This window comes from Corvus cornix, chromosome 1, assembly GCF_000738735.6.
Source record: "Corvus cornix cornix isolate S_Up_H32 chromosome 1, ASM73873v5, whole genome shotgun sequence".
Taxonomy (NCBI): Eukaryota; Metazoa; Chordata; class Aves; order Passeriformes; family Corvidae; genus Corvus; species Corvus cornix.
Genome location: NC_046332.1, coordinates 94,708,944 through 94,732,124, shown reverse-complemented (window position 1 = coordinate 94,732,124; position 23,181 = coordinate 94,708,944). Strand labels below are relative to the sequence as shown.

The 23,181-nt window shown below is 41.2% G+C and overlaps 1 protein-coding gene across 1 annotated transcript; it reads left to right on the top strand.

The window, feature by feature from the left end:
- The first annotated feature begins 1,781 nt into the window (after positions 1–1,781).
- On the top strand, positions 1,782–20,890 carry MXRA5 (matrix remodeling associated 5). The gene is made up of 7 exons (XM_039550113.1): positions 1,782–1,991; positions 4,211–4,426; positions 6,712–6,841; positions 7,161–7,551; positions 10,142–15,112; positions 15,751–16,651; positions 18,187–20,890. Exons 1-7 carry the CDS (start codon positions 1,807–1,809, stop codon positions 20,096–20,098), a joined length of 8,706 nt encoding a protein of 2,901 aa, XP_039406047.1. The 5' UTR covers positions 1,782–1,806; the 3' UTR covers positions 20,099–20,890.
- The last annotated feature ends 2,291 nt before the right edge of the window (positions 20,891–23,181 follow it).

Below are 23,181 nucleotides of genomic sequence, written 5' to 3'. Positions count from 1 at the left end.
CGAGGGAGAGGCTGTGTGGAGCTAAGCTGCCCACCACAACACAAAAAAGGTTCTGCAGCTAAAAGCCTGGATAATTAGCTTTTCTTTTGAAAGTGAAACTTTGTTAATGCATTTGGAACATATGACTTGTCCAGATTCTGACAACATCTTATTGCTAACAGCTGAAGACATTTCCCCACCAACCATTTTGATAATCACACCTCTCACAGGTTTCAAAGTCAAACATGGTTCATTAATTAGGATTCTGATTATTCCTATTAATTTGGTGATGATCCACTTGCCACATCTTTACAGCCTTGAACATAATGCCATTCACTACATTTACTTACCTTGGAGATGGTAAATCTCCATACCAAAACTCAGAGGCATTCTTACAACTCAAGATGCATCTATGCTCATTTCTGCAATTCTTCTGTGTCTTGAAAGACTGATTTCTTTGGTTTTTTTAGAACAGATGAGCGAAACTGCCACAATGGCCATCTAGAGAACAGAAAATTGTGCATATCCAAAAACCATACAGTGGAACTAACTAGGCAGTAGTGCATGGTCTTCTGAATGATGCATTTTTCGCTGGAGTGGAGATAGGCTTAACTTTTGTGAACTGAAAAAACTGATAATACCAGAGGGAAATTGAGAAAAGGGATGTCAATGATTGAATGATTTTAAACTAAAGCTTGTTTCTCTGGTAGATTTTAAAGGTAAAAGGCAGTTAATGACCGACTCTACATTCAGTCTGGTTAATTACTGGCTCCTGTCTTTTCCTCTACTGTTGTAATTTCCTCTCAATTCCAGCTCTTTGAGATTTTCTGTTCACATGCATTTATTGGAGTGCCTCTCCTTGAGTATGATGGCAAAAATCAAATTCTCACATACAGACAGGATACAGGTCTCTGCAGCAGAATTGTGCCAGTATGAAGTATAAGGATTGATGTCACTTTGGTTCTTTGTGCTGTGACGAGACACCTATTTCAAAGAACTATAGAATCTTTAACGTTGGAAAAGATCTCAAGATCATCGAGTCCAACCATTAACCCTGCACTGCCAAGCCCACCACTAAACCATGTCTCTAAGCGCCATATCACTATGGGAAGAGAAAGGAACCCCAACTGGTCGGTCCACTTTAGGGATTATGCGCTGAACTCCTGCGTGTGTGTGTATGTGCGTGTGAGCGCACATCTGAGCGCTTCGACAGTGCTGGATGTGCCTAGGTCCCAGAGACAAACTTTCCGTGAGCTTCAGGTCCCGAACCCATGCGAAACCGCAACTGCCGCGACCCCTGTCCGCCGGCTCCGGAGCCTATTTTACCCACCCCCCGCCCCTGGCGCGGGCCCGCCCGCAGCCGCCCCCTCCCCGGAGGGGCCGCCCACCCCGCAAGAGGAGCCGCTGCGCCGCGCCCTCCCTCTGCACAGCGCCCGGCGCGGGGAGGCGGGCGGAGCACGGCGCCCCGGCACCCGCATCCCTCGGCCCCATGCGGCGGCGGGCGGCGGGACGCTGCCGCCGCGGGAGGAGCTGCACGCCCAGGCAGCCCGTCCGGCGGCGCGGAGCCGCCCGCATCGCCCGCCCGCCCGCTGGCCCACGGAGGTCCCGCAGCGCCCGGAGCGACGCGCTGGACTGCCGCCGGGACTGAGGGCTTGCGGCGCCCCGACGTTCGGCGGGATCGTGGGGCACCCGGAGAAGGGGAGCGCTCGGAGGCAGTAGCAGTCAATACAAACCAGCACCCGGCGGTGCCTGCCCGGCTGTCGCGCATCGCTTATGCTTGTTCGGGGGGACCCAGCCGCGGCGGCGGATCCCGCAGGATGACGGGCGATGAGGAGTCCTAAGTCGGCGTCGAGACGGGCCACTGCAGGCAGCGATGAGCATCGGCGAGCCGGTGCCGGAGGGGAGGCCGGGGTCCAGGTGACCGCCGGCCCCGCGCCGCCGGCCGCCCGCAGCCCCGCGGAGCATCGGGAGCGGCGGGCAGCGCCTGCTGAGAGCGCCGCGCCCGGCCGCAGGTAACGAGCAGCGCGCTAACGCCGCTGCCAGAGCGCAGTCGGGTGCGGGGCGGCTCGGGTTTTGGGGTTCCCCCGCAGGACTGTGCGGGGGCGGGGAGGTGGGTGGGCTGCGCGGCTGCCTGGCTGGCGGCCGTCGGGCGTCCCGCGGCCGGCGCCCGCCCTCAGCCCGAGCGCTCCCGTCGCCCGGCCCGGCGGGGACATTCTTCCCTAATGGGAAGCATCTGTCCTCCGGTACGGCAGAAAGAAGCACGGAGCCGAGGGGGACTACGGCTCCCTCGCAGCCACCTACGCCACAGCCGCGGCTGGCGCACAGCCCGGGCCGGGGCCGCGCAGGAGCGACCGCCCCTCCCGCCAACCTCCCCGCGGGGCGACCTCCGGCCCCGCCAGGCGCCGTGCGGGCAGCGCCGCCACGCGGGGCCCCGCTCACGCCCCGCCTCGCGGGGCGGGGCCGCAGCCCATTGGCCGGCACGCTGCGCGGGGGCGGGGGGAGCAGCCAATGGCGGGGGAGCCGCCGAGAGCGCCCCCGTGCGGCGGGGCGGGGCGGCGGGAGCTGCTCCGGCGCCTCCCGGCGGCTCCCGCAGGAGCGGCTGCGGCTGGGCCGTGGGAAGGGCTCGGCTCGGCTGCCGCTCCGTCCTACCCGGGCAGAGCACGGTAAGTCCCTCTGGCCGGCCCTTCCCCAGCCCCTCACAAGTCGTTGCAGTCTCCTCTTTGCCTCAATGAGCACGTCCTGAAAGGGACCTGTCACAAAACACATTGAAATGGGTAGGCTGTTTTTTAGAAAGAATTTTCGTTGAGGAGAACATAAGGAAAACAGCACCTGAAAATTCTTAAACAAATTACAAGCTATATGTCTCATAAAGAATGCTAAGCATCTCATTAACTTGACCACGGGTATTTGGGAAAACTCTTCATCCCAATGAGCCTCTCCTTTGAACTGTAATGGTTTGCACATGATAATCTTAGGGAAAAAATGTGCATCTTGTTGCACAGTATAAAATCTGACTTTTATACTAAAAGGAAATTACTAATGGACGTAATAATAGCTGGTAGAAGTGAATAACTTTCTGTCATTGTCGCAGTGTTGTACAAAAGCAGGAATATTAAATTTCTGTTACTAATAGCAGCCCATATTCTTGTATGGCTTTAATTTGAAAAGCTTTCAAATTCTTCTGGTGGTAGAATAAGAATAGGAATGTTTTAAACTCATTTGTCTAAAGTTAGGGTGCTTAATCTGTAATAAGACATTACATAAATGATTTTATTTTCAGAAATTACTAGTGCTCAAGGTCAATAACAGTTGTGCTTTCTTGTCTGTTCTTAGCACACTGTGTTTCTTTAAATGACTCTCCATGGTTCTAGCCATGCAGAATTTGACACACAGTTCCAAAAATCTGAACTTGAGTATTGGTAGATATATTATAAACTTTTCCTGTGAGGTCTGTGCTTATGCTTTTAAACAAATTGTCCAGTTTTATCAGTTCTGATCAGCCATACCTTTTTGGTTAAGATTGCAATGTAAGAGTATATCCAACATCACAGAGCGACCCATGGCAAAGGGTGACAGAGTCTAGATCTGTGGTGAACCAATTCTTTCTACTACTTTCTATCTCAATTATTTCCCGTTTCTATTATGAATGAGATTCATTGAGCCACATTTTACCCTAATGAAAGTTAGTAGCCTGTCTGAAAATTAGGCAAGTAGGCGAGGTAGTAGGTTTGCTAACTAGGGACCTAATGAAGCTCAGTTGTACTATTTCTAGTTATCTGATGAGGTAGATAACTGATATTATTAATCTTCAAGTCATTATGGCTTGGGTTTTTTTTTTCTTTCATTGACTGTAGAGGGAGCCATGGCAGTTTGCTTGAGCTAGATATGTCCCGAAAAGTTTTCTAGTTTTTCATTGAGATGAGTACTATTCTTGGTGTACAGAATAAGCCTATAAAATTTTTTAGCATAAGGAGACAGCATAACTTTTTTAGATTAGGTATTAAGTAGAAGTGAGTAATAGGGGAAAAATTAACACTGAATTAGAAAATAACATGGAATAAGGAAAATGGCTTTCCAACTGAATTTGGTTTTGATTGTCTATAGACTTTCTGGACAATGCAGGTCATTACTAGGTATATAAAGGGTTTAAAATGTATAAAGGGTATATAAAAGTTTTTAAAAATCATCATTTCTTCTCTCTTTTCTTCCTCCCCGCCCCGGAACAATGCAGGAGGAGCCAGGCAAGGGGAGGCGACAAGATGGGGGAGCGGGTGGTGGCTGGAGCGCTGTCCGTGGTCCTGATGCTGGGATTGGGGCTGCCGCTGGGCGCCCTGGGCTGCCCCCAGCCCTGCGCCTGCTACCTTCCCACCGAGGTCCACTGCACCTTCCGCTCCCTGGCAGCTGTGCCGGCACGGATCGCTAAGCATGTGGAAAGAATCAACTTCGGGTTTGTATGGCAGCCTGGAGCAAACAGTTTTATGTTCTTAGTGCCGAAGCCTGGAGTGCTTCACACACATGTGGCAAAGCGGGATCTCTGGGTGTAGTTCTTAAGTAGAATTGCAGAGATGGGTACTTACTTGTCGGTGCTGTGTTTCAAACACTACAGTTGCTGGCATGGAGAAATTAGGTTGGCCTTTATGTTTCAAACAAAAGTTAGTACTCTTTTCAAATAAACATTTATACCATGGTGTGAGTTCTTTTTTGGCAAATAGAACATTTAGTCTTTTACAGTGTATAAAAAAAGATCTTGAATTTAACCTTTTATGGGATTTCTACAGAATATGGAATTCTATACCTGATGTTAAAAAAAAATACAGCAGGAGTAAAATTCTATGAGGTAATCCAGTAGTATTTTGGAGAACAATGTGATATAGCATATCTTAAATGAATACAGTAGAAAGAAATCTGATCCATTGCCTGTGGAGTTGTAGTTTTGTTGCAGTTTTTTTCAAGCAACTAAGTGCAATATAAGCATGTTTTGGGAAGGGATTGCTCAGGCTCCAACTCACTTTGCTGTCCAGGGAATTGCCAACTCACTTCTGTCAGATTTTGAGACAAGAAGGCAGGGACTGTTGGTAGGCTTCATATTGAAAAAGCACCATGTTGGGTCATTGTGTGATATAGAATGGTGCAAGAGTCTCAGTCCTCTTCTGCTTGGTGTCAGGGCTGCCCCACTACCTGTGATGAAATTATCCTCACAACTTCAAGGCCTGTAAGCTGCAACTGATCGTGCAATGACTGGCAGTAGGGCCCTTGGTTTTTGGGGTTTTTTTGCTTCTCCATAATTAAAATTTCTGTCCACCAGCATATTATCTGCCTAAAGCCTAAATTTAGTCTCAAAATGCTCTTGTGCTCAGTAAAGGTATATTAACGAAATATATACTCCAATCCCTAAATTGTTTTTGTAAATGGTATGTAGACATCTAAGTTATTAAGGTGTTTGGGGTTTTTTTTTTAGTAAAGTGCATTGTTTGATATACTGTTAGCATAAAAGCCCTTTCCTCTCTGTATTTCATCACTACAAATGACATTTTCTGACTTGGGTCCTTTCCCAGGGAGAAGCAGTCTTAACTGTCTGTTGTTGTGCTTCTTTCACTTTGAAAGAGCACTTTTATTCTTTTATATTGCTATTTTAAGTGCTGTGCATTTAGGAGGTGAAGATTATTTTTCTAACTGGAAGTAACTTAGGAAAAATTTTTATTTAGACAAGTTCATATTTTTTTTGAAGGACTGATTTTGAAATAAGGAATTTTAATAAGATGTCTGCTATAAGCATAGTGGATCTGCAGAAGAACTAAAAATGTTAATACAATAGTCTAAATTTTTAGCAAATTAAGAATCTTTAGATAGATAACATTGTGAGGATCCAAAAGTATTTTCTTCGTATTCAAAGTATTTTAATTTCATGCTGTGTCTTCCCCTGCTTTCTAGAAAATACTAAGAAATTGGAAAAACCTTTGAAATTCTATGCTTAGTTGTAAGACTTTGTGCCCAGATTAGATAATACATTTAATTTTCTGTATACATATGAAAAACACAAATGTAGAGCTAGGCCGCCAGCTGCAACTCTTCCAGGTTGGCAAATAAAGTCTGATTCGCTTGTCCAAAGCAAAACTGAATATTTTCAAAGAGTAGATTTTCTGTATTCCTTATCTAAGAGGAGTTTCAAGGCTCAAATTATGTAATTGGAAGGTCAATTCCTAGGCCTTATGTATTTAGTTAATGTAGCCAATACATGTTGTAACAGTAAGTGAAGCAGGATGTGACTTACTGCTTCTTGTGCTCTTTGGGAGATACCATTTTTAATGTTTACTTTCCCAATCTCTATTTATTTATTGTTAGATGCTGCTTTGGCAACACTGCAGCCTCTCTAGTTTGCCAGGCTCCATAGAATCATGGTTTGGCCAGAGGCCATTAACTTACTTCCATTTCATAAACTGAGCTGGATGGAAAAATACACTGACAACTATTAGAACTTAAACGCCTATTTATTACTGTTACTCCTAATTTATGGCTAAAGTGCCACAAAGTGAGTTAAAAGAAATATTAATGTAAACATGAGCTAAGTATGCTTGGGCCTTGTAAAAATCTTTCAGTAACTTCTGGCCTTTTGACAATGCATTAAGGTCCCTCCAATTTTTCCTGGAAGTTGGGTTATACTATTTTTACATTTGCAGTCTGTGACAGTCAGTGTATAAAATGTAACTGCATGTGTGATTTTTTTTTCCCCAGGTTTAACAGTATACAGTCTATATACGAAAACTCCTTTGCGGGACTTACAAAATTGGAATTGCTTATGATACATGGAAATGACATTCAGAATATTCCTAATGGTGCTTTGAAAGATCTTGTGTCTCTACAGGTACAGCTTAGGTTTTCCTAAATTTCAAAACTAGCTTCCATGAATAACGGAAAACAAAATTAAGTGTTCTTTCTAGTGGCTTTTTAGGATTAAGATACCATTTTCCCCCAAAATACATTGGATATCTATTAACTATGCCTCTGTCTAACTTGATAATCCCAACTAACACTCAGTTTTATTCTACCTCTTTGACCAACGTATGGTTTTTCAGTGGTGCAAAAGATTTGAAAGTGGGAGGAAAACATTTGCTTGATTGCTATTCTGCTTGGATTTAGATAAAAAAATTAATCTCTGGTTCTTTTTTTTAAATTTTTTTTAGGTTTTCAAAATTAGTTACAATAAATTGAAAGCCATAACTGGCCAAACTCTCCAAGGACTTTCAAGCTTAATGAGACTGCACATGGATCACAACAGAATTGAGTTTATTCATCCAAATGCTTTTAATGGTTTAACTTCTCTAAGACTGGTCCACTTAGAAGGAAATTTGCTCCAGCAGCTTCACCCCAACACCTTTTCAACATTTATGGTCCTTGATTATTTCAAACTGTCAACAGTAAGGCATCTCTACCTATCTGAAAATGTTCTTAGGACCTTGCCTGCAGAGATGTTTCAAGGCATGCCACTGCTGGAAAATCTTTACCTTCATGGAAATCCATGGGCCTGTGACTGTAGTTTGAAGTGGCTTCTTGAATGGAATGAAGCTTCTGGAGGTAGGAGCATAAGCTACCAGTGTTTATTGAACTCATAATGTTGAATTTTTTTCCTGTTCTGCATGTTGTTGGTTTTGTTATTTCCTGAGTATTATTGCCAACATGATCTCTATGTGCAGTATTAAGTTCTGTTACTGTTCAATAAATGTGTGTATTTAAAAAGCAGTGTAAAAAGAAAGCAGTTTTGTTTCATTAGATAAAAATATGTATTTAACAGCAAAGAAATTAGCCATTACATTTGGGATGACAGAAGTGGTAGTGATGTTTGTAATTGGAAAGAGATAGGTTATAACCTTTTATTCCATTTGCTTGCACAGCAGTACACCTTTGACTAAGGGCTGCCAATTGTCCTCAACCAACAAAGCTACTGACTATATGCTCTCATGGAAGGTGGTAAGATTGGATTTGAACATGTTTGTCTAAGGAAGGAAGGAAATCAGGTTACCAAATTCCTGGTTAAGTCCTCTAACTTTGATTCTATTAACATTAAGGCTGTAGTATGCATCCTTCATGTCTAGCCACATTTCTTCATTGACAACAACTTCCTTTGATGATGGAGCAAATCTGTTTTAAGTATTTTCCAGTACTTGCAACGTATTTCTTTTCGAAACGTGTAACTTTTTCATAAAATAGCTAGTCTATCTTCATTCAGGCTTAGAGGTGAGAAAAGTATCACATTGCTTAGGCTGGAATGTTTCTGATCGTGTGCAGAAGCAAAAAATAGAGTTTTATAATGCCTCTGTCTCAGGAATACACTAAATGAAGAAGGGTTTGAGTTTCAGTTTTCAGTTTGGGCATCTCAGTTCAGCAGAGGAACTGGTGTCACACCAGAGCTATTGCTAAAATATTAAGAGGAAATTGGCATTTAATTGTAACTGAAGATGTTTCAAATGAGTGATGGTGTCACAAGGTTTATATCATGATTTTCGAGCACATATGGTGAACAATGGTGGATCTTGTCGTCTTAGAACACGTAACTCATTGCAGTTTTGCACTTCACTATAGGGCAGTACTTTTTAAGAATGTGCGATGCTTGTGTGAGTAATACAAATCTTCCTGACTGAACAGATACTTGAGGCATCTAACTCAAATACTGTATTCCACTAGCTTACATTTTAATATTCTTACATTCTGTTCTTGATCCAAATTGTGTGTGTATGTGTAATGGGTGTACTTAAGTTTTACTGTAAGTTATAATAATGAGATATTAGCTGAACATTCCTTTGTGCAGTGTTGGCTTTGCTAGCGTTTTTATTCAGTTAGGTTACCTCTTTACACTAAAACAGTAGTGATTTTTGGAAGGAGGAAGAATTTATCCATGCCATTTTCGAATATGGCAGATTTTGTATCTGTATATAACATTAACTTCTTTGGGAATTCTGTCCAGAAAGAGTTACTAAATTTCTTCAGATCAGTGTAGCCACTGCCAAGTTGATTGTGGGCCAGTTTTTCCTTATCTTTGAAATGTCCTGTTTGAATCTGCAAGTAATAAACTGCATATATAGATATAGATATACAGATAGATATAGAGATATAGATATATATAAATATTCCATTTGTAACAAATTTTCAAGAAAATTGATTTGTCAGACTAGCAAAGCATATATTTTCAATTAAAATAATGGTATGAAAATTTGCCATTCATTTCCCTTTCTCCTGACATTTTGCCTTATAACCCACCGGTATACTGTTCATTCATTCAAAGATCCCTTATTCTTCAGGATGATACTTATGGCTAGAATAACTGTAAAAATTTATTTGCTCTATGTCTCCAAACTAAATACCTAAGGTGACATTTGACATTCTAGTGAGGAGAAAAATGTAATAAAAGTATGGCTATTACTTTGCAGACAACAGTCTTTCTGGCATTGAAGGAGAGAGGAGTCAAGGCTATAGTTTTCTAGTCTAGCCCTCCTCTTCTAGCTTTTGTTGTTTCATTACAAAGTTTACAGTTGTTTCAGAGGTCAGGGAAGAAGTGGCACTTTTCTTTTTTGGAATTTTTCCTGCTGATAAATGGCTTGTAAGTGCAAGAACTAGTCAGCCCATTTTGGTAGCTACAGTAAAAGTTTTTGTGTACTGCCAATACTGTTCTTAATTAATAGAGAAAAATAGAAAGCTTCCTGGATTATTTAATGAGGAAGTCCAGCAGTTCTCAGGTAAATGCTATATTTTTGAAAGCTGAAAGGTCCCACTTCTCTTCACATTAGATCCACAAGTTAGGCTGTCACTGTACAAATGCAGACTTTTTGACACAGAATAGTTTGTTGCTGATTTAAATGTTGCTTTGCACACTTCAGTTTCTAGGCATTTTGTTTAGAGGCAGTGAATCTAAGTTTCAGAAGGATGGAGTATTCAATCCTCTCATTAAAGTCAGAAGAAATCATGGTCAGATTGAGAATCAGGTGTCCATTCATCTGTAAAACAAAGAGGTGCCATTCTAAAAGTCTTGACTTATATGTCATGTGACATAATGGCAATCCTCATGAAGTTTATTTCACAATTCTGAGAATTGTCTAACTTTAGAACAGAGTTTTTCAGCTTATCCTTTTTTTTCATTTTCTTTCTTCCTTCTTTTTGTTTTTTTTTGCAGGTGTTTTAAAATGCAAAAAGGACAAAGCCTATGAAGGGGGACAGCTGTGTGCTAAGTGCAGCAGCCCAAAACAACTGCAGAAAGAAGATATTCAAAACTTGAAAGATATTTCCTGTAGGAAACCTGTCATTCAGTCCTCACTGAGGCAAAATAGCAGCACTCAAGAGGAGGATGATGGTGACAGTTATGAACTCCCTCTGGAAGAACTTCAGTCCTCGCCATGGAACATTGCTCTAAATATGACTGATGAGCATGGCAACATAGTCCACCTGAACTGTGAAATCAAAAAACCAACAGGTTCTACCAAAATTCAGTGGAATCAAATCCAGACTCAGGAGATAGATATAAATGCTACAATTGCACTGGATTTTGAATGTCCAATGAATCGAGAAAGCTACGAAAAACTGTGGAAGCTTATAGCTTACTACAGTGAAGTACCTGTCAAATTAGAGAGGGAACTTATGCTCAAAAAAGAGCCTAAAATAATCTATCAGTACAGGCAAGGCTCAGATTATGATGCTCTTTACTACACAGGTGTAAAAGCTCAAATATTGGCTGAGCCTTCCTGGGTAATGCAACCTCTTATAAATATCCAATTAAACAGGCGCCAGAGTACAGGGAAAAAAGTGGTGCTATCTTTTTTTACTGTGTTTTCTCAGACAATTCATACCAAAACCACCAGGCAGCAGAGAAACTGGGTAATGATAGAGCAAAATCAGAGCACAAGGACAGCACAGAGTGTGGTGGAAGGGTCAGAGTGTCAGCTGAGCTGCAGTGTGAAAGCTTCTGAGAGCCCCTCCATTCAGTGGCTTTTTCCAGATGGAACTAAACTGCAGGCACCTTTTAATCAGAAAGACAGTAGGTTTTCCATTCTCAGTAGTGGCCAACTAATAATCAAAGCAGTGAGTTACACTGATGGAGGTGTGTACCACTGTGTTGCCCAAGTGAGAGATGATGTGGACATAATGTCTTACAGACTCGTCGTGCAGCCTGCAGCTATTCAGGTAGCTGATTCAGATGTAGCAAGAGTTGAAAAAAATGTTGGAGATCCAATAGCTTTGCCGTGCAATGCAGTTGCCATTCCAGATGCACAGTTGAGCTGGATTCTTCCAAACAGTCAGGTACTCAATGATTTATCAAACTCTTCAAAAGGCTATATGCTGCCCAATGGTACTTTGCTTATTCCAAGGAGCCATGTCACTGATAGTGGCCATTACAGATGTGTGGCTGTCAATCAGCAAGGATCAGATCAGTTTGCTGTAAGAGTCACAGTAAATAAAATGGTGTCTGACAGATCATTTAAACGAATAAAACTAAAGAAGCGCCCAGGCTCAAAAGGTTTGTCAAAAACAAGAGGGCGGGTCATAGATGATGAAGAGGGATCAGGGGCAGGAGGGGTGGAGGAGTTCCCACGAAGAAAGAATCACCTAAAAGACTGGGAAATACCTTTTAAACAAAAAAGTGACCGGGTGCCAGAGGCTCAAATTAAAAAGGGAAAGAAGGGCAGAAGGAAAATGAAAATCTGGAAAAGTACCGATAGAACCCAAGACAGCAATGTTGCAGAAGGCCGGAGAGTATTTGAATCTCGAAGGAGAATTAACGTGGCAAGCAAACAGATTAATCCACAGCATTGGGCTGACATTTTGGCAAAGGTCCGGGGGAAGAATCTTCCTAGAACAACAACAGCTACAACCGCCTCTGTAACAACTTCACTGCCATCAGTCATGCAGGAAACTACTCCCGCCCCTTATCCCTTAGCCAGCCCTCCGCCTTCAGAGACAGGAGCTGATGTGCTGGACTCCTCTGCTGATGCATCACCTGTGGGTGAAGATGAGCAATTCTTGGTCACTGTTTCACAGAACACGGAAGTGTTTTCAGTGCAGTCTGTATTAATAGGGTCAGAAACTGAACCATTTTCCAACCACAGGGCTTTAGAAACACCTGCAAGTACAGACACTGTAGAAATAGCTTTATCAGGTCCATATTTGACTCCTGTCTCTGCAACTCTGCATCCCCAAGGGGAGCAGCATCTTGATGTCAGGACGGATGATTCAGTTGCCTTCACTGAAGAACCTCTAGCCAAAGAAGTTGTGACAAAGTTTCCTAATGTTCAGAGCAGTTCATTCACAGTGGAAAATGTAGATAAAACTGTATCTGCTATATCTGAAGAAAGTTCTGCTTTTGCTGAGCTACCACTTGATGCTACTCTCCTTGCTGAATCTCAGACTGTGGATCTTCATAGCACCTTGCAGACAAGCTTGAAGTTAAATGAAGTGGGCCCAATGAGTGTTAACACCGTAACTACAGCACCTTGTCATGATGAGATCATCCCAACAGATTTTGTAGGCACTACTACTGTTTCTTCATCCACTTCTTCATTTGTTAGAGAAAAGAGCAATGATACGAGATACCAGCACAAAAAAATATCCACAAGTCATGCAAAAACACCAGACTTAAGTAGCGGCTTTCCAGCTGTCACACCCATCACGGTTCAGAGCAATGAAGAACTTGAGATCCACAGGAAAACAGTGACTCCAGAAAGTGTGTCCAGCAGTTATGCAGACAATTCTCAGACAGAGGCACATAGAAACTTGGCCATTCCAAAACCGGGTCCCATATTCATTTTGCATGGCACTAATGCTCTTCATAAAGCAGAGGGGTTAGAAATGGCTTCTTCCATCAGTAGATTGACCACTGCGGCCACCAAAACATCTCCATATAGAAAGACCATGCCTTCACTTATTACTCAGCATGGTAGAAAAAGACCTTATGGCAGAAGGAGAAGGCCAAACAGAATCCGACAAAGACCAAAGCCTTTTCCCCGTGTTGCTTTAACCACAGAGGCAATGTCTATTATTCCAAGGACACCTGAATTTGAAGCTGTTACCAAAACTACTTCTGCAACTCGTGAAAGTCCTGATCTTAAAACCATCAAAATACAGGCTAGGAAAGAGGAGCGTATGGAATCCACTCCTTCATTAATTCCTGATTCAGGTGTCGTAGAGAAAATTACAAAAATCAGAGATGTGGTCACAACTCCTTCTTTTAGGCCTACCACTGCTCTACCTAAAGCTAAACATGTGACGCACCCTACTAGCCCTGAAACCTTGGCACTTCCAGTGACTGCACCTATCATGATTTTATCATCATATGCTGTACAAGATGCACTTCCCACAAAAGAGTCAAGTGTACCTCTGAAACCAGAGCAAAGTGAAGTGCCAGCATACCACTCATTAGACAGTGCATCTGCAGAGAAGGACGTGAAAGCAGACCCTAAAACTGTGGATCATAAAGTGGAACAATCCAGCACAACAACTTCTCCTGCATATAGGAACAGCTCAATACTATCAGCAAAACCAAAATCTCAGGAGGAGCCTAACCTATTTGACTTAGAAGTTGTGGTTAATGAAACAACTGCTGGAACATTCCAGCTGGTATATCCCACTGTGCCTGACTTAAGTGTTCCTGTTGTCACAGTTGAAGTTTTTAAGGACCTCTCAGCTTCAAAGGAACCATGGAAGCCCACAGTATCTATAGAAACACCAGCAAAAACTGAGCCACCTCAGCAACATGAAATAATTACTTTATCCTCATCTTCCAGCACTGCAGAAGCTCAGGCTTTTCCAGTTAGACAGACAAAGAAATCTGTTACTTCTCAGGCTGGGACAGAGCCATCTTCCTTGGATAGAAAGGAATCTATGCCACATGTGTTTCATCATCTGCAGACAACTAAAAAGCCTCCTATTACATCCACTGCTTTTATTCCATTTATAAAACTTGTCACTCTTCCCACTTCCATGTCAAGCACTTCACATTCTTCTCTTCATTATACCACCGAGGAAAGTAATGTCTTCAATCAAGAAAGGTTCCCAGAAGCAAAACAAGTTGGAGCTGATGGTGAGAAAATAGTGATAAGCTCAAGACAGAATGTTCACCCTACTCCTTCCTCTGACCAAAACAGGATCAGCATACAGTCAAAAGAGCAGCAATTCAATGAGTTGTACAGTAGCAAGTCAAACAACAGTTTACTTCTAAATCCAAATCTTCCCCATCCACCTGCTGGAATGATACCAAGCATAAACCAAAGACTACCTGTTGTGCCTCCAAGGCATGTTCCAGTAAGAGGCACAGTGAAGCTTCCTGTAACACAGGGCCCACTTCGCTATTTTATAACACATCAGCCTCTTCACTACACAAACAAACCAGAGATAACAGCGTATGCAGCACATACTATCCAGGACAGAAAAACTTTTGCCTCCCAGAGAGAAACAACTACCCCAACACAAGCCTCTCCATTTCACAAAATAAATCCATTGACTGAAAGCAAGTTCAGTAATCAGGGTCAGAACAGATACAATATTAATTCAAGATTTTTTGGAAATAACTATGTTCCAGATAACAGAGGCACAGCAGGAAGACTACCAAGTCAAGGGATCCCCTACTACCCCAGTTCCAGAATACCCTTCCTTTTCAACAGAACAAGGATATTCCCTCACTTAAATATGCATCCTAAACCAGACGTCCCTAGTCAACTAGTCCCAAAAGACACAAAGGAGAAGAAGGTTGCTCAGGTCTTACCTACTGGGATTACAGTGCAAAAAGCTACAGCTATTCCGGTGCCTCCAATGCCACATGCCACAACTACCACATTACCACCAGTGTTTTTAAAGATCAGCCCCCCAGCCTTTCTTTCTCAGCGCACAAGACCACAAATAACCACTACAGTTCATCCTTTTAAAAATGTCCATCATCGTCATCAAAAATTTCCATCTGTGCCTTACGTGGGAAGCATGCCACACAATTTGACTGTAATTCAGTCTTCCACTAATTTCAGGGTACAGGGAGAAAGACCTAAAATTATCACAAAAGCATCTCAGAGCATATCCGTCCTTGCGGAAATGGATGCTTTTATCCCTTGTGATGCAGTTGGGGAACCCAAGCCTTTTATTACTTGGACAAAAATCTCTACAGGTAAGATAAAGGAAAACGTGTTCTTCCACATGGTTTGTAGGGGTATTGCACAGAAATGCAACATGATCACAGGAGTAGTTCAAAATACTGGAAAATACTTTCTGTCACTTACAATCATTGTAGATAAAATGATTAATTGCAACTAATCATTAGAAGTAATAATACATTTGCAGTGTTTCTTGTAGTAAAAGAAAAACTCTACCATTTAATGAGTTCATTTTTGAAGAGTAATTTTTGGCTGTGAAAAGCAGCCAACTCTGCTTATTCACAGCAGTTAGGATTTATTATGGCAATACTTGTGACTATGGGTTTGTTAACATTGCAGTCTTAAATACTGGTGTGTGTATCATGTCCATGTACAAAAGGAACAGAAAAGTTACATAAAGATTTAAGAGAAATCCTAAAACATAAGGCGTTTAAAAATTTCCACACTATGTTTGCAAACTATTGGTTAGTTCTGCAATAGAAACAAAGACTAATTTGAGCTATGGAGAGTGTCAGAAGATTTCATGTGGGCCCGCTGAAGTTGTAATTGGTGTTGAGTAAATTTAAAATCTCACTTAAGACTTCTTTATTGCAATAATGTACATTTTTAACCCTTTGACTTTCTCTTTCTTTCTTTCCTCTCACCTTCACAGGAGCGCTAATGACAACCAGCAGCAAGTTACAAAGGTTTGAAGTCTGGAAAAATGGTACTCTCCTTATCCGAAGTGCTCAGCTTCAGGATCGTGGACAGTATTTATGCACAGCTCAGAACCTGCATGGCATAGATAAAATGATTGTTGTGCTCACAGTTGTAGCCCACCAGCCCAAAATTTTACTTTCCCGTTATCGAGATGTCACGGTCTACTTTGGAGAGACCATAGCAATGGAATGTCAGGCTAGTGGGACTCCAAGCCCACTAATTTCATGGATTTTCCCAGATAGGAAGATTTTGCAGACAGTCACCACCACAGAAAGCAGGATAATGCTTCATGAAAATCGAACCTTGTCTATCAAGCAAGCAACTTTTTCAGACCGAGGAGTTTACAAATGTGTAGCAAGCAACGCTGCAGGAGCTGACAGCATTGCCGTGAGGCTGCACATTGCAGCCTTACCGCCCATCATCCAGCAGGACAAGCAAGAGAATATTTCCTTGCCCCTTGGTAGCAGTATTAACATCCACTGCACTGCTAAAGCAGCACCTTCTCCCAACATCCGCTGGGTGGTCTTTGATGGCACGCAGATCCGACCTTCTCAGTTTGTCAATGGGAATTTATTTGTTTTTCCCAATGGGACTCTTTACATTCGCAACGTCTCCCCCAAGGACAGTGGGACCTACGAGTGCATTGCTGCTAACATGGTGGGGGCTGCCAGGAGAACAGTACAACTCCATGTGAAGAAGCATGCATCTAATGCTAAGATCACTGGGAGCTCTCCTCAGAGAACAGATGTAACATATGGCGGAATCCTGCATTTGGACTGTAGTGCTTCTGGTGACCCTTGGCCTCGGATATTATGGAGGTTGCCTTCCAAAAGGATGATTGATTCCCTACACAGGTAAATTTCTGTTTGGGTTGATGCAGCTAAATTGCATTTAGATTAACTTAGAGAAACACCCACTCATATATGTACAAGTTTCATTCCTGACTTCTGCAGGTTTTGACTAAGCCACCCAATCCTTAAGAAGGAATTTGAAATTATATCAGAAAGATAGTCAAGTCATATCTTAGCATAATTTTACTGAAAGCTGTATTGAAGTTAGCTTCAAGTTTCTAGGATAAGCTGCCACTGTTTGTCTTTTACAGCCACTCGTAAATGTAGTAAAGTCCAGTGGCAAAAGTTCAGATATACAGCTTGTGTACTGCTTGTTCCAATGTGCTTAGTCTGAATAATATTGCACAGGTGCCTGCTTTTCCCCAGAAGGAAAAGGATCATTGAATTTTATCTCTTAGGTAAATCATTACACGCAGTAAATACTGAGCAAATAAATCAAGTTATAATTACTTAAATAAGCACTATCATTTTAACATCATGTGTAAACAAATGTTACCACACAGTAAGGTCTGCACACCTGGTTGCATATAAATGCCTGAAACAATGCATTCTCCAATGTTTGCAATATCAAGTAAAATATCACTTCTACAAACCTACAATAACTGTCCTAAGACTTGGCTGAAAACAAATTTCTGTGCTATAAATTATTCATAGCTCACCTTTGAGCACTATAAACAGATGAGAAATGCACTGTAATTAAAATGCATAATTTGGAACAACTTTCTTCACAGCTGAACATAGTAATATTTTTTTTTTATTGACAAAAAGTGTATTTAGGTAACCTGTAGATAGCACAAAATCCAGAATTCATTTTATGCCTCATAGCAGTAGGAAAAAAAATCTGTGTTTCTTTTTAATTTTCCTTCATGATCTTTATGTGGGCTGCTTTTCAAATACTGGAGATCTCCTTTGGGGAGAAACCTGTGGCTACTGAGGAAGTTGGTTTTGACCACAATACACCAATTCCATAGTGAAGTGGAAAGGAGTAATAGGTTTTTAAGCACATTGGAATTTTTTTTTTTGTTTCAAAGCATAGCAACATTTTGCTTCTTTGTGACTTTTGTAAAGGCTTAATATGTTATACCCGAGGCCAGAGGAAGTTCTTCATCGTTACTTGTTTTTAACTGAAGACCCAGGTACCAGACCCCATTATGGTCCAAATAGCCATATGGATTATATCATTCAGAGATCATCTTTGAATGTTATAGGATACTGTACATGTAGTCAGAAGAGAGTCAAAACCACCATAATTTGGTATTTAGTGAATGTTTAGTGTCAAAAACAGCATTAAAGTCATTAACCACAACAGAATTGCTTGGTTACAAGTGAGTAGAACTATTTTTTTCCATTTGCTGTTTGGTGGTGAATATCCTGAACATTTCTGACCATTTAATTATCTAACAATAGCAGTGTTCCTCTCCTTTTTTTTTAACATTGATGAGTTGTTATTCCCGCCCATCCTCCAGATTTTGCTCAATAATTAATAACCAAAATGTGATTTTGTAGCTCATGTTAGGTTCTTTTTTCTTTCCTTTCAGTACTTTGGAGACTAGAATCAAAGTATTCAGCAATGGGACTTTGGTTGTTAATTCAGTTACAGACAAAGATGCAGGAGACTATTTGTGTGTGGCCCGCAATAAGATAGGTGATGATTACGTGGTCCTCAAAGTGAATGTGATGATGAAACCAGCAAAAATAGAACATAAGAATGAGAATAACCACAAGGTCAAGTATGGAGGGGACCTGAAAGTCGACTGTGTAGCCACAGGTCTGCCAAATCCGGAGATCTCATGGGGTCTCCCCGATGGCAGCATGATCAATACCTTCATGCAGTCGGATGACAGCGGTAGCCGGACGAAGCGATATGTGGTCTTTGACAATGGAACCCTGTATTTCAATGATGTTGGACTGAGAGAGGAAGGGGACTACACCTGCTATGCTGAAAATCAGATTGGGAAGGATGAAATGAAAGTGCGGGTCAAAGTGGTGGCAGAGCCTGCAACCATCAGGAACAAAACATACATCACTATTAATGTACCTTATGGCGATGTTGTCACAGCAGCATGTGAAGCCAAAGGAGAACCCACTCCCAAAGTGACCTGGCTTTCCCCGACCAACAGGCCTATTCCTGCTCTATCTGATAAATACCAGATATACAGGGATGGCACCCTCCTCATCCAAAAGGCCCAAAGGTCTGACAGTGGTAACTATACTTGTGTAGCACGGAACAGTGCTGGAGAAGATCGGAAGATCGTTTGGATCCATGTTGATGTTCAGCCTCCCAGAATCAATGGTCATCTCAGTGCAATAACATCTGTGAGGGAGACAGCCATCAGAGACAGCCGGAAACTTATTGACTGCAAAGCTGAGGGGATCCCTGCTCCACGTGTCTTATGGGCTTTTCCAGAAGGAGTAATCTTACCGGCTCCCTACTATGGGAACAGGATCACTGTGCATCGCAATGGTACGCTGGACATCAGAGGGGTGAGGCAAACAGATGCCGTGCAGCTCGTGTGCATCGGACGGAATGAAGGAGGGGAAGCCAGACTGCTTGTGCAGCTCCTCATCACAGACCATGTGGAGAAACCCTCCTTCAGAGACCCTGTCAGTGAAAGGATCACTGCCATTGCTGGGCACAGCATCAATCTGAACTGCTCAGTCCAGGGGAACCCCAAACCCAGCACAAGCTGGATCCTTCCCAACGGCTCTGAAGTGCTGAGTGGCAGTCACCTGCACAGATTTTACCATAAGAGGGATGGGATCTTACACATCAGCGGCCTGTCTGCTGGGGATGCTGGGACTTACCGCTGTACAGCCAGAAACCTGGGAGGCTATGTGGAACGAGTAGTCTTTCTGAAGGTGGGACTCAGGCCAGAAATTAGCAACCAGTACAACAACCTGGTGAGCATCATCAATGGAGAAACTCTGCAGCTTCATTGCATCACCCAGGCAAACCAGCGGGCACAGATCTCCTGGACACTGCCCAATGGGATGGTTATGGATGCCCCCCAGGCTGTGGGTCGCTTTTCCCTGATGGAGAATGGCTCATTGACGGTGCGTGAGGCTTCTGTGTTTGACAGGGGCACTTACCTGTGCAAAGTGTCAACAGAGTATGGCACTTCTGTTATGACTGTGCCTGTCATTGTGATCGCCTATCCTCCCAGGATCACCAGTGAGCCAGCACCCGTTATTTATGCCAGACCTGGAAATTCAGTTAAACTGAACTGCATGGCCATTGGGATTCCTAAAGCAGAAATAACATGGGAGCTTCCAGATAAATCACATCTGACAACAGGAGCTCAATCTCGTCTGTATGGAAACAAATTCCTCCATCCTCAGGGGTCATTAGTCATCCAGCAGTCCACTCAAAGGGATGCAGGCTTCTATAAATGCACTGCTAAAAATATTCTAGGCAGTGATTCGAAAACAACCTACATACACATATTCTAACATTAAAACAAGTGCCTTTGGCTGGATACTGGTGTTCAAGTCACTGCCAAATGAGTGCAATGAGGGAAGTACTGCTTGCAACAATGGCTAAGGAGAGGAAAAAAAGAAAGTAATCTGCATTTCTTTTGTACTCAAAATGGTAGTAAGTCCCTGCAATAGAAGGAGGCATTAGACATACTGGAAGTGAGAAGACCAACGTGTTGAAAAAGGTCTTCAAATTGTTAAGACAGTGTAAGGTGGTTTTTCATGCTATCCAATAGCATCTGAGACCTAAAGTACTCTATTCTTGTCAATAGTTCAAAGCTATTTCTTGTTCTAACAAGCACCTTAAAAGTACCAAAGAAGTATTAACTGTTAATAAGTGAGCTGCAGTGATAGAAGTACTTTAGTAAAACATAATTTTCATTATACCCTGCAGCGCCTTTACATAATCTAGGCTTATAGAATATGATTACTAACCTTTCTGTTCATGCTTCTATCAGCTCTTCAAAATCAAAGACTAAATTAGCAAATAAGAGTGATCTATTTTAATAAAAATACATGCAGAGATTAGCTGCCTTAACATATGAACATACATTTGCCAGCTACTAAGGACGCTATGATCAATTAATTCATTCTATATTTTATATATATTTTTTATTCTGACTATGAGACTAGAAAAATTAACAATGAATTTGGTCTCATCTTATAAATTATTGGTCTTTACAAGACTCTGATACATTACAGTGTTTTATAATATTAAGGTCAATATACTGTACATTTTATAATAAAAAATATTTTCCAAAGAATGTATTCACTGGTTTTCTTTCTTTTTTTTTAGAAAATAAGGAACTCTAAACAGTGGAAGTATGGAGTTAGGTAAAAAAATCAGAGTAATGTAGTGTTATACGTACTTGTATTTGAATCAACTTCTATTTGATTCATTTATAGATGTTTTAGGGAAGACAAATCAGTATAATTGTTTATCTTTTCAAAAGTGATTTATTAATAGAAACTTATGTATATTTCAGCATATATTTACAATGTCAGTACTTTTTCTGGAGTCAAGGATTATCAGACAATGTGCATAATTTTATGAAGATTTATCTCTTGTGCTATAGAAATATTTGCTACAAGGTGTATATGTATATGTATATGCCCATTTTTCAACAAACTATACCAATCAGAATTTTTCAAATGTTAACTTAGCTTTAGACATATGGATTCTTACATATTCCTGAATTCTTAAAGTTCTGCTTGTTCATAAAACTTACACTCATGTTTTAGAATATGGTTAGAATAGAAGCTTTATTTTTGTTTTCTCTGTTGATCAAAACATGTCAGAAAGTAAAGTGTTTTGCTAGTATTTACATTTTGCAAAAGCTGGAAGCAAAGATTTCCTCACCCCACAAGTTTATCCTGTTTGGAAAATAGAAAGCTATTGCAAAATGTATACTTATCCTAGTGGTAAACAGAACTGAGCTACTTAAAGTAAAAGGTATTTGATTACAACAAGAATATAAAATTAAATGAGAAGGGCATTGCTGAACATACAAGGGGTACAATTTATGTGATAGAATATTTTAAAAAACTTATTTTTTAAAACATCAGTGCAGTCTAAAAATCTGTGGTTTGTACACAACTTTATTAAAGTTGTGGATATGTTGCCTAATTAAATAGCACTTAATTATGTCTTAGTTTCTTTTTTATGGTTTAAACCCTTGGGCCCTAAACCACCAAATCAGTGCTCATGGGGAAGCATGTACCTAAATACCTGGCAGGGATGTAGCTGCTTGTTAGAGTAGTTAATGAAGAAAGAAAAGAGGCATTTAAGATTTTTAGCTAGCTTGCCCATGAGGTATTTTCTATTCTGGCTATTTTCCTTGAACATATCAGATATGTCTTTAGATCCTTTACTTTTAATTTTATAGTAGTTTTCCAATTTGGAAAATAGTCATACAAAATTTAATAATAATACATCTTGTAAAAGAGTCTGAAGTCAGCATTTGGCAGTGTAGTAGGAGTCAAGCACTTTTAATCATTTGTCCAGCCTTCACTTAACAGTTATGTGAATTCAGAGATATTCTTGAGTGATTAATTACTTCTGTATATTTCCATTAAGTAGATTTCTTTTATGTTAAGGGAAGAAAACAGAATCCAAACCCAAATTAAAACATTTGATCTTTTAGGATCAAAGAAACCATCTGATCATGTTTTATTCCTCAGTCCAGAATTTTCACAGCTGCCAATGGAAGTTTAGGAGGCTAAGAAATGAAAGATTTGGCTCTAGACATTTTCTTAAGTCAAAACTTGCATGCTTGCAAAATTTCTTTAAAAGCGGACTTAAATTTTTTTTATTGTGTTATAATTTCCATTATGTTTGCCTTTTCCCCTTTTATGAAAATATACTTCCAATGAGAGACCTATAAAATATATTTTTCTTCCAAAATAAATGTAACTACAAGTTAAAAAGTATCAAATGAACGCTTTTTACATTCAAGCAGTGTTTGGCCATATGTCATGTCTGTCATTCTCTCTCTGCTGATATAGCAGTTGTCCAGGATATCTATCTTGAGTTCCTTTTGTAGAAATGAGGAAGTTCACAGGGAAACTAAGTCTGTTCCAGGACTTACATTCTTGAGACTGAATCTACATGTCACTCCATGTGCTGAATCATCCATCAAGTGAAGACAGTTGTAGGACACTGAACTTAAATCATAATTTCTCCCATTATTTGCAGGTAATTATCTGCAAGTTGTGTTAAATAAATCAATGAAAAATTCACATTACTTGAATGATGCAACACTTCACTCATTTTTCTTCTTTAGAAGTCTTCATTCATTTTTCAGACCAAGAGGAGCCATGCATTCAAAGGCAATGGAGTTTGTTCTTTTCTGATTTGGGGAAATGCTAGGAAATGAAGTGCTTGCTCATGGTTTGAGAAGGTTTCAAAATTTTTACTTGATCAATCAAAGCAGGTTCTGGATAGTTTCCATGGAAAGGAAAACATGCCATTCCTTGCTGTTGTTTTGTAAGTTGAGAAGAAAGATTTGTTTATGTCCTTTTTGGAGAAGCAGAATAACAAGATGTCCATGCAGATTGAA

What these genes read in the sequence shown, in the direction of transcription:
- MXRA5 (XM_039550113.1), top strand. Translation starts at nt 1,807, where the DNA reads ATGAGGAGTCCTAAGTCGGCGTCGAGACGGGCCACTGCAGGCAGCGAT. An exon ending in TTGGACAAAAATCTCTACAG is followed by an intron (nt 15,113 to 15,750) that starts GTAAGATAAAGG and finishes TCACCTTCACAG; the next exon opens with GAGCGCTAATGACAACCAGC. An exon ending in ATGATTGATTCCCTACACAG is followed by an intron (nt 16,652 to 18,186) that starts GTAAATTTCTGT and finishes CTTTCCTTTCAG; the next exon opens with TACTTTGGAGACTAGAATCA.